Source organism: Salvelinus fontinalis, chromosome 11 (genome assembly GCF_029448725.1).
Source record: "Salvelinus fontinalis isolate EN_2023a chromosome 11, ASM2944872v1, whole genome shotgun sequence".
Classification (NCBI taxonomy): domain Eukaryota; kingdom Metazoa; phylum Chordata; class Actinopteri; order Salmoniformes; family Salmonidae; genus Salvelinus; species Salvelinus fontinalis.
In genome coordinates, this window is record NC_074675.1 from 36,146,021 (window position 1) to 36,157,159 (window position 11,139).

Below are 11,139 nucleotides of genomic sequence, written 5' to 3' on the forward strand. Positions count from 1 at the left end.
CCACTAAGCGCAAACCAGATGGGATGGCGTATCGCTGCAGAATGCTATGGTAGCCATACTAGTTAAGTGTGTCTTGAATTCTAAATAAATCACTGACAGTGTCACCAGCAAAACATCATCACACCACCACCTCTATGCTTCACGGTGGGAACCACACATGCGGAGATCATCTGTTCACCTACTCAGCATCTCACAAAGTCACGGCAGTTGACCAAAGGACAGATTTCCACTGGTCTAATGTCCATTGCTCGTGTTTCTTGTCCCAAGCATGTCTCTTCTTCTTATTGGTGTCCTTTAGTAGCATTTTATTTCGACCATGAAGACCTTATTCACACGGTCTCCTCTGAACAGTTGATGTTGAGATGTGTCTGTTACTTGAACTCTGTGAAGCATTTATTTGGGCTGCAATTTCTGAGGCTGATAACTCTAAGGAACTTTTCCTCTGCACCAGAGGTAACTCTAGGTCTTCCTTTCCTGTGGCGGTCCTCATGAGAGCCAGTTTCATCATAGCTCTTGATGTTTTTTTGCGACTGCACTTGAAGAAACTTTCAAAGTTCTTGACATTTTCGGTATTGACTGACCTTCATGTCTTAAAGTAATGATGGACTGTCGTTTCTCTTTGCTTATTTGAGCTGTTCTTGCCATAATATGGACTTGGTCTTTTACCAAATGGGCCTAACTTCTGTATACCACCCCTCACAACACAATTGATTGTCTCAAACGAATTAAGAAGGAAATAAATTCCGCAAATGAACTTTTAACAAGGCACACCTGTTAATTGAAATGCATTCCAGGTGACTACCTCATGAAGCTGGTTGAGAAAATGCCAAGAGTGAGCAAAGCTGTCATCAAGGAAAAGGGTTGCTACTTGTAAAATATATTTTGTTTAACATGATTACTACATGATCCCATATGTTTTATTTCATAGTTTCGATGTTGTCACTATTATTCTACAAAGAAAAATACTGAAATGAGTAGGTTTTGACTGGTACTGTATGTAAATAAGGTATTCTGTTTTTATTTGTAATACAATTTGTACGTCTGTTTTCGCTTTGTCATTATGGGGTTATGTGTGTAGATTGATGAGGGGAAAAAATGATTTAATCAATTATAGAATAAGGCTGTAACGTAACAAAATGTGGAAAAAGTCAAGGGTCCTGAATACTTTCCAAATGCACTGAATAGTGTAAATTCAGCCCAGTTTTTATTCTTTGACTATACTAATACGCTTTATCTTTTTTGCAGTGGTATCGTTTCGGTATTGAATACCGTGATACTAAACCTGGTATCGGTATCAAAGTCAAAATTCTGGTATTGAGACAACACTAGTCTGTGTGTCTGTTTCTCATGGTCTCTCTTCACCTCTCTCTCTCTTTCTACCTCTCTCCGTAGGGAACTGAATGAGATCAACAGGAAGCATATCTCAGACTCTGTCACGTTAATCCGCCGGGTAAGTGTGTGCAGGCCTCACACACACATACTTATCGCCTCACTCTTGAGTACATCTCGTTCATGCTTGTGGCGGAATACATGCAGCTTTCTGCGCTGTCAGCCATTGTGATGTCAATAACCCCCTTTCGTTCTTTATTTTCTCCCTTTCTTTCCTTCATCTCTCTTTTCTTTCTCTCCCTCTCTCTTCCTCTCTCCCTCCTACTTTCTTCCCATTCTATCTGTCTCTTCACCCTGCCTAGTTGGATGAGGCCCAGTCAAGGCGTCAGGAGAAGTTGGTAATCGGTCAGAGAGAAGCCCTACGACACATAGAGGAGGAGCAACCATTGGTGAGACGCACACACACAGACACTGGTGAGACAGACACACATACTGTACCTTCAAATATGCTTTATTGGCATGGCTGTTAAAGTTTAATTAATCCTTCATCTAATCAATTAAAGTATATTTTTTCACTCTCTCGCTCTCTTTCTATCTCTCCTTATCCCTCTTTCTCAATTCAATTTCAATTTAAGGAGCTTTATTGGCATGGGAAACGTATGTTTACATTGCCAAAGCAAGTGAAATAGATAATAAACAAAAGTTAAATAAACAATTTAAAATGAACAGTAAATATTACACTCACAAAAATTCCAAAATAATAAGAACATTTCAAATGTCATATTATGGCTGTGTTGTAATGGTGTGCAAATAAAGTACAAAAGGTAAAATAAATAAATATACAGTTGAACTCGGAAGTTTAAATACACTTAGGTTGGAGTCATTAAAACTCGTTTTTCAACCACTCCACAAATTTCTTGTTAACAAACTATAGTTTTGGCAAGTCGGTTAGGACATCTACTTTGTGCATGACACAAGTAATTTTTCCAACAATTGTTTACAAACAGATTATTTCACTTATAATTCACTGTGTCACAATTCCAGTGGGTCAGAAGTTTACATACACTAAGTTGACTGTGCCTTTAAACAGCTTGGAAAATTCCACAAGATTATGTCATGGCTTTAGAAGCTTCTGATAGACTAATTGACATCATTTGAGTCAATTGGAGGTGTACCTGTGGATGTATTTCAAGGCCTACCTTCAAACTCAGTGCCTCTTTGCTTGACATCATCCAAAGAAATCAGCCAAGACCTCAGAAAATAAATTGTAGACCTCCACAAGTCTGGTTCATCCTTGGGAGCAATTTCCAAACGGCTGAAGGTACCACGTTCATCTGTACAGACAATAGTATGCAAGTATAAACACCATGGGACCATGCGGCCGTCATACCGCTCAGGAAGGAGACGCGTTCTGTCTCCTAGAGATGAACGTACTTTGGTGCGAAAAGTGCAAATCAATCCCAGAACAACAGCAAAGGACCTTGTGAAGATGCTGGAGGAAGCAGGTACAAAGTATATATCCACAGTAAAACGAGTCCTATATCGACATAACCTGAAAGGCCGCTCAGCAAGGTAGAAGCCACTACTCCAAACCGCCATAAAAAAAGACAGACTACGGTTTGCAACTGCACATGGGGACAAAGATAATACTTTTTGGAGAAATGTCCTCTGGTCTGATGAAACAGAAATATAACTGTTTGGCCATAATGACCATCGTTATGTTTGGATAAAAAAGGGGGAGGCTTGCAAGCCGAAGAACACCATCCCAACTGTGAAGCACGGGGGTGGCAGCATCATGTTGTGGGGGTGCTTTGCTGCAGGAGGGACTGGTGCACTTCACAAAATAGATGGCATCACGAGGGAGGAAAATTAGGTGGATATATTGAAGCAACATCTCAAGACATCAGTTAGGAAGTTAAAGCTTGGTCGCAAATGGGTCTTCCAAATGGACAATGACCCCAAGCATATTTCCAAAGTTGTGGCAAAATGGCTTAAGGACAACAAAGTCAAGGTATTGGAGTGGCCATCATAAAGCCCATAACTCAATCCCATAGAAAATGTGTGGGCAGAACTGAAAAAGCGTTTGCGAGCAAGGAGGCCTAGAAACCTGACTCAGTTACACCAGCTCTGTCAGAAGGAATGGGCCAAATTCACCCAACTTATTGTGGGAAGCTTGTGGAAGGCTACCTGAAACGTTTGACCCAAGTTAAACAATTTAAAGGCAATGCTACCAAATACTAATTTAGTTATGTAAACTTCTGACTGGAAATGTGCCGAAAGAAATAAAAGCTGAAATATGTCATACTATTATTCTGACATTTGACATTCTTAAAATAAAGTGGTCATCCTAACTGACCTAAGACAGGGCATGCTACTAGGATTAAATGTCAGGATTGTGAAAAACTGAGTTTAAATGTATTTGGCAAAGGTGTGTGTAAACCTCCGACTTCAATTGTATGTTGTTTTTACAATGGTGTTTGTTCTACACTGGTTGGCCTTTTCTTGTGGCAACAGGTCAGACATCTTGTTGCTGTGATTAAACACAGTGGTATTTCACCCAGTAAGATGGCACCGACAGAGAGATGGTCGCCTCGCTTCGTGTTCTTAGGAAAGTATGCAGTATTTTGTTTTTTTATGTATTATTTCTTACGTTGTTACCCCATGAAATCATAAGTCTTATTACATACAGCCAATAAGAATTATTGGATATAAGATCAACGTCAACAAACATTACGACCAGGAATACGGCTTTCCCGAAGCGGATCCTCTGTTCGGACCACCACCCAGGACAATGGATCTGATCCCAGTAGGCGACCCAAAACAACGGCGCCGCAGACGGAGTGGTCTTCTGGTCAGGCTCCGTAGATGGGAACATTGCTCACCGCTCCTGAGTATACTACTCGCCAATGTCCAGTCTCTTGACAACAAGGTAGACGAAATTCGAGCAAGGGTTGCCTTCCAGAGAGACATCAGAGATTGTTACATTCTTTGTTTCATGGAAACATGGCTCACTCGGGATATGTTATCAGAGTCGGCACAGCCACACGGTTTCTTCACGCATCGCGCCGACAGAAGCAAACATCTGTCTGGTAAGAAGGGCGGGGGTGTATGCCTTATGACTAATGACTTGTGGTGTAATCATAACAACATACAGGAGCTTAAGTCCTTTTGTTCACCTGACCTAGAATTCCTTACATTCAAATGCCGACCGCATTATCTACCAAGAATATTCTCTTCGATTATAATCACAGCCGTGTATATCCCCAAGCAGACACCTCGACGGCCCTGAAAGTACTTCACTGGACTCTACGTAAATGTAACGGCAGCCTTCCTCCTTTTCACGAGAAGAGAGGGTGTAACTGGGATCGGACCAACACGCAGCGTAGCAAGTGCTCAACATGTTTAATAAAACGAAACTGTGAACACTTACAACGATACAAAATGTGGCAAACCGATACAGCCCTATCTGGTTCAGAGAAAACACAAAGACAGGAAACAACCACCCACAAACCCCAACACAAAACAAGCCACCTATATATGATTCCCAATCAGAGACAACACAAAACACCTGCCTCTGATTAAGAACCATATTAGGCCAAACATAGAAACAGACAAACTAGACACACAACATAGAATGCCCACCCAGCTCACGTCCTGACCAACACTAAAACAAGCAAAACACACAAGAACTATGGTCAGAACGTGACAGTAAACTTGAAACCATATATACTGAGGCTGCATTAATTGTAGCTGGTGATTTTAACAAAGCTAATCTGAAAACAAGGCTCCCTAAATTTTATCAGCATATGGAATGCCGCAACTCGAGCTGGCAGCATTCTGTATCATTGCTACTCTAACTTCCGCGACCCATACAAAACCCTGCCCCACCCTACTATCGGCAAATCTGACCATGACTCAGGTCTGTTCAACGCTGGTCCGACCAATCAGATTCCACACTTCACGATTGCTTCGATCACGTGGACTGGGATATGTTCCGGATAGCCTCAGATAACAACATTGCTGTATACGCTGACATGGTGAGCGAGTTTATTAGCAAGTGCATCCGTGATGTTGTGCCCACGGTGACTATTAAAACCTTCCTTAACCAGAAACCGTGGATTGATGGCAGCATTCCCACAAAACTGAAAGCCTGAACCACTGCTTTTAATCATGGCAAGGCGACCGGAAACATGACCGAATACAAACAGTGTAGCTATTCCCAAGGCAATCAAACAAGCTAAGCTTCAGTATGGTGACAAAGTAGGGTCGCTTTGAGAGACTAGTCAAGTGTCATATCACCTCCACCCTACCTGATACCCTAGACCTACTTCAATTTGCTTACCGCCCCAACAGGTCTACAGATGACACAATCGCAATCATACTGCACACTGTGCTAACCCATCTGGACAAGAGGAATACCTATGTAAGAATGCTGTTCATCGACTACACCTCAGCATTTAACCCCATAGTACCCTCCAAACTCATCATTAGGCTCGAGACCCCGCCCTGTGCAACTGGGTCCTGGACTTTCTGACGGCCACCCCCAGGAGGTGAGGGTAGGAAACATCTCCACCCCACTGATCCTCAACACTGGGGCCCCACAAGGGTGCATTCTCAGCCCTCTCCTGTACTTCCTGTTCACCCATGACTGCGTGGCCATGCACGCCTCCAACTCAATCATCAAGTTTGCAGACGACACTAGAGTGGTAAGCTTGATTACCAACATCGACGAGACGGACTACAGGGAGGAGATGAGGGCCCTCGGAGTGTGGTGTCAGGAAAATAACCTCACACTCAACGTCAACAAAACAAAGGAGTTGATCGTGGACTTCAGGAAACAGCATAGGGAGCACCCCCCTATCCACATCGACGGGACAGCAGTGTAGAAGATGGAAAGTTTTAAGTTCCTCTGCGTACACATCACGGACAAACTGAAATGGTCCACCCACACAGACGGCATAGTGAAGAAGGCGCAACAGTGCCTCTTCAACCTCAGGAGGCGCAACAGCTCAGGAGGCTGAAGAAGGCTGAAGAAATGTGTCTTGTCACCGAAAACTCTAACAAACTTTTACAGGTGCACAATTGAGAGCATCCTGTCAGGCTGTATCACTGCCTGGTACGTCAACTGCTCCGCCCACAACCGTAAGGCTCTCCAGAGGGTAGTGCTGTCTGCACAACACATCACCAGGGGCAAACTACCTGCCCTCCAGGACACCTACATCACCCGATGTCACAGGAAGGCCAAAAATATCATCAAGGACAACAACCCCCCGAGCCACTGCCTGTTCACCCCGCTATCATCCAGAAGGCGAGGTCAGTACAGATGCATCAAAGCTGGGACTGAGAGACTGAAAAACAGCTTCTATCGCAAGGCCATCAGACTGTTAAAGAGCCATCATTACCATTGAGTGGCTGCTGCCAACATACAGACTCAAATCTCTAACCACTTTAATAATTAATAATTGGATGTAATAAATGTGTCATTAGTCACTTTAAACAATGCCACTTTATATAGTGTTTACATACCCTACATTACTAATCTCATATGTATATACCATCTATTGCATCTTGCCTATGCTGCACGGCCATCGCTCATCCATATATTTATATGTACATATTCTTATTCATCCCTTTACACTTGTGTGTATAATGTAGTTGTTGTGAAATTGTTAGATTACTTGTTAGATATTACTGCACTGTCGGAAATAGAAGCAGAAGCATTTCGCTACACTCGCATTAACATCTGCTTACCATGTGTATGTGACCAATACAATTTGATTTGAATTGAATAGATATGGTGGTTTATCAAAATTGGATTTGTTTTCAAATTCTTTGTGGGTCTGTGTAATATGAGGGAAATATGTGTCTCTAATATGGTCATACATTTGGCAGGAGTTTAGAAAGTGCAGCTCAGTTTCCAACTCATTTTGTGGCCAGTGTGCACATAGCCTGTCTTCTCTTGAGAGCCAGGTCTACCTTCGGCGGCCTTTCTCAATAGTAAGGCAGTGCTCACTGAGCCTGTACATAGTCAAATATTTCTTTAGTTTTGGGTCAGTCACAGTGGTCAGGTATTCTGCCACTGTGTACTCTCTGTTTAGGGCCAAATAGCATTGTAAATTATTTTACAAGTAATTCTCTTTTTGTTTTCTCATGATTTGGTTGGTTCTAATTGTGTTTCTGTCCTGGGGCACTGTGGGGTCTATTTGTGTTTGTGAATAGCGCCCCAGGACCAGCTTGCTTAGGGGGCTCTCCTCCAGGTTAATTTCTCTGTAGGTGATGGCTTTGTTATGGAAGATTTGGCAATCACTTCCTTTTAGGGGGTTGTAGAATTTAACAGCTTTTTTCTGGATTTTGATAATTAGTAGATATCGGCCTAATTCTGCTCTACATGCATTATTTGGTATTTTACGTTATACACGGGGGATATTTTTGCAGTATTCTGAATGCCGTCTCAATTTGGTGTTTGTTCTATTTTGTGATTTCCAGCTGCAGGCCCGATTGGAGCGAGACTTGGAGGCGGAGTTACAACGTCTACCAGAGGAGATCTGCCAATACCTGCAGGCGGAACTCGAGTCCAAAGGTCTCCGTAGCGACGCTCTCTTCTCCTTATCCATTCACAGCCCTAGCTCCAGCTCGGGTCCGCCCTCCAACTGCTCCACACCCACTTTTCCCTTAACACCCAATAGGAGCACCTGGAACAGGAGTCTGGACAATAGCATTGCCTCATTGGTGGACTCATCCTCTTCCTCTACCCCTGTCCTATCAGAAGCAGATATGTAAGCCATATGTACATCTATGTAAACCTAATGGTCCTGAGCTTCAGTTAGTTTTTTTGTTAATGTTTTCATAAAAATATATATATATATATATATATATATATTTGTATTTCTTCTCACCAGGGTTTTAGATGACGAGGTTACCAAAAGTTTTTGCTTGATTTTGAACTGCCCAGGAAAATGCCCTATGCGTGTTTTCACATGTTGGTCTGCGTCCCAAATGGCACCCTTTCCCCTATTTAGTACATTAGTTTTGACCAGAGCCCTATTGAGAATAGGGTACATTGGGACGCAGACATATTCTGTATGTGGACAAGAATATTCTGTGGATATATTATTATTATTATTATTAATCTGTGTAATGTAATGTTATTGTTGTTTTACATGACCTGTACTACTGACTAAAGGTGTCCTTGGGGAGAAAAGAGGGATGAATGGAGAAGAGGAGGAGAAGTGATCGTGGTAGCGAACAATTTAGATTTTTTGGGGGGAGCGATGCTGATTTGCTCTGGAATAGAAAGACCTTTCTGAAACTTTCTTTCTGTATCCCTTCCTCTCCTCACCAATCCTCCCCCACTGGTACTTGCTGCCTGTCTGTCTTGGTATATAATATTATAATATGCCTCTGTGTATATTAATCAACATTATTTTACCACTTTTTTAATCTTTAATTTGTTTTCATCTTTTTTTGTGATGGATGATCTATTTAATTTAGTCAGCTGAGCAAATGCAGAGATTATTTTTATGGTGGGGGGGGTTAATTGCCGGGTTGCTATGGTAACCAGGGGAGACGACTTTGCTGTGGTATTTTAGCAGTCATCGTACCCCTTCCCCCTCCCTTTTGGTTGTGAGGGTCTATTTAAAAGTTTGAAAGTTTTCATACGCAGTGTTGATTGAATGGTTCAAACCATTGCTAGAAGGGAGAAGACTTCACACACGTCAAAAAACCGTGGTGTCAGGGTACCTCTAGTGGTTAAGACCATTGGGCCAGTAACTGAAACGTTACTGGTTTTCGAATCCCTGAGCTAATTAGGTGAAAAATCTGTTGATGTGCCCTTGAGCAAGGCACTTAACCCTAATTGCTCCAGTAAGTCGCTCTGGATAAGAACGTCTGATAAATTACTAAAATGTATATGTACATTTAGGACCCCAAAAGTGGTTTTATTTTTACGCTGATGTTGTTTAGGATCAGGGAACATGATTTTACAAAATCACAATTTATATGTATTTATGTACATCGGAGCATTAGTTTGGGCACACGTTTATTTTTTGATTTGATCAGCACATGTATTTAGTGCTAAAGATGGTCTTTATGATTTTAGGAAATCCACCCCAGTATGTGTTGAACACACAGAACAACAGCTTTAACCAGTGTCTCTGTGTCTCGCTTGTCCTTACGAGAATATGTTTTTAAAAGCTGAATTTAAAGTTGACTAATTTTTTGTTATTGCTCTGTTATCAAACGGTTTTATTTGTTTTAAAACCTTTTATTCAAAGAAGTCATGACAACCATTTTTTAAATCATTATAGCCAAATTAGTTCTATTTTTGTTTCATCAGACCAGAGGACATTTCTCCAAAAAGTACAATCTTTGTCCCCATTTGCAGTTGCAAACTGTAGTCTGGCTTTTTTTATGCCGGTTTTGGAGCAGTTGCTTCTTTCTTGCTGAGCAGCCTATCAGGTTATGTCGATGTATGGCTCGTTTCACTGTTGACCTAGATACTTCTGTACCTGTTTCCTCCAGCATCTTCACAAGGTCCTTTGCTTTTGTTCTGGGATTGATTTTCACTTGTCGCACCAAAGTACGTTAGGAGACAGAACGCATCTCCTTCCTGAGCGGTATGATGGCTGCGTGGCGCCATTGTGTTTATACTTGCGTACTATTGTTTGTACAGATGAACGTGGTACCTTCAAGTGTTTGGAAATTGCTCCCAATGATGAACCAGACTTGTGGAGGTCTACAATTTATTTTCTGAGGTCTGGACTGATTTCTTTTGATTTTCCCGTGATGTCAAGCAAAGAGGCACTGAGTTTGAAGGTAGGCCTTGAAATACATCCACAGGTACACCTCCAATTGACTCAAATGATGTCAATTCGCCTATCAGAAGCTTCTAAAGGCATGACATAATTTTCTGGAATTTTCCAAGCTGTTTAAAGGCGGCACAGTCAACTTAGTGTATGTAAACTTCTGACCTACTGGAATTGTGATACAGTGAAATAATCTGTCTGTAAACAATTGTTGGAAAATTACTCGTGTCATGCACAAAGTAGATGTCCTAACCGACTTGCCAAAACTATAGTTTGTTAACACGAAATTTGTAGAGTGGTTGAAAAACGAGTTTTAATAACTCCAACCTAGGTGTATGTAAACTTTTAGAATGGACACCATGTTGCTGCCATTGAGCATTCCATTTATCCATTCATGACAAGTATTTGGATTTTAAATAAATTCAAGATGTTCAGTTACTGAGCATGTTTAATTTAAGAAAATTCCATAAACTGCTATTTGTCAATATTGCACATGGCTATCATATGGAATTATTTGATTGTACTGTGTCATGTAAATGCATCATAATGCAGAAAACTCAATGTCTTAACTCTCTAAATGGCTCTAGATAGTATAGTCTTCTATGTCCTAGAATACGGACAGAGAATTTTACTGCAGAACACTATGTTCTAGAATACAGTCCAGTGGTTCTGTTACAAAGTTAGAGGCTCTTTATAGGCCTTCACGTTCACATGCCGACGAGAGTTCCATTGAAGGTGTGTGTTTGTGTGTGTAATGCATGCATGCGGGTATCAAATAAGATCTAGATGAAACAAAGAGCCAGAAGGTTGTGCTCCGTTCACTATTGTGGTTAGCCAGTTTCCTACCCTAGAGACTCAGCCTGGGGGCTAATTAAGTTTAGCCTTGTGGGCTAGTTTCAGCTCTTATCTCCACACAAATACACACACACACTCTTCAGCCCCACACTGTAAACCAGGGATCATCAACTAGATTCAGCCGTGGGCCGGAGCATAATTACAAATCATT

General features: G+C 41.6%; 1 protein-coding gene across 2 annotated transcripts in view; it reads left to right on the plus strand.

Annotated features, from left to right (window-relative positions):
* LOC129865642 (1-phosphatidylinositol 4,5-bisphosphate phosphodiesterase beta-3-like) overlaps positions 1-10,623 on the plus strand; it is a 113,799-nt gene extending 103,176 nt beyond the window's left edge. For both annotated transcript variants that reach the window (XM_055938574.1, XM_055938575.1), the window contains 3 exons: positions 1,393-1,450; positions 1,692-1,778; positions 7,816-10,623. In XM_055938574.1, coding sequence (XP_055794549.1) covers positions 1,393-1,450; positions 1,692-1,778; positions 7,816-8,109 — 439 coding nt within the window. In that variant the 3' untranslated portion in view covers positions 8,110-10,623. The remainder of the gene's footprint in view (positions 1-1,392; positions 1,451-1,691; positions 1,779-7,815) is intronic.
* The last annotated feature ends 516 nt before the right edge of the window (positions 10,624-11,139 follow it).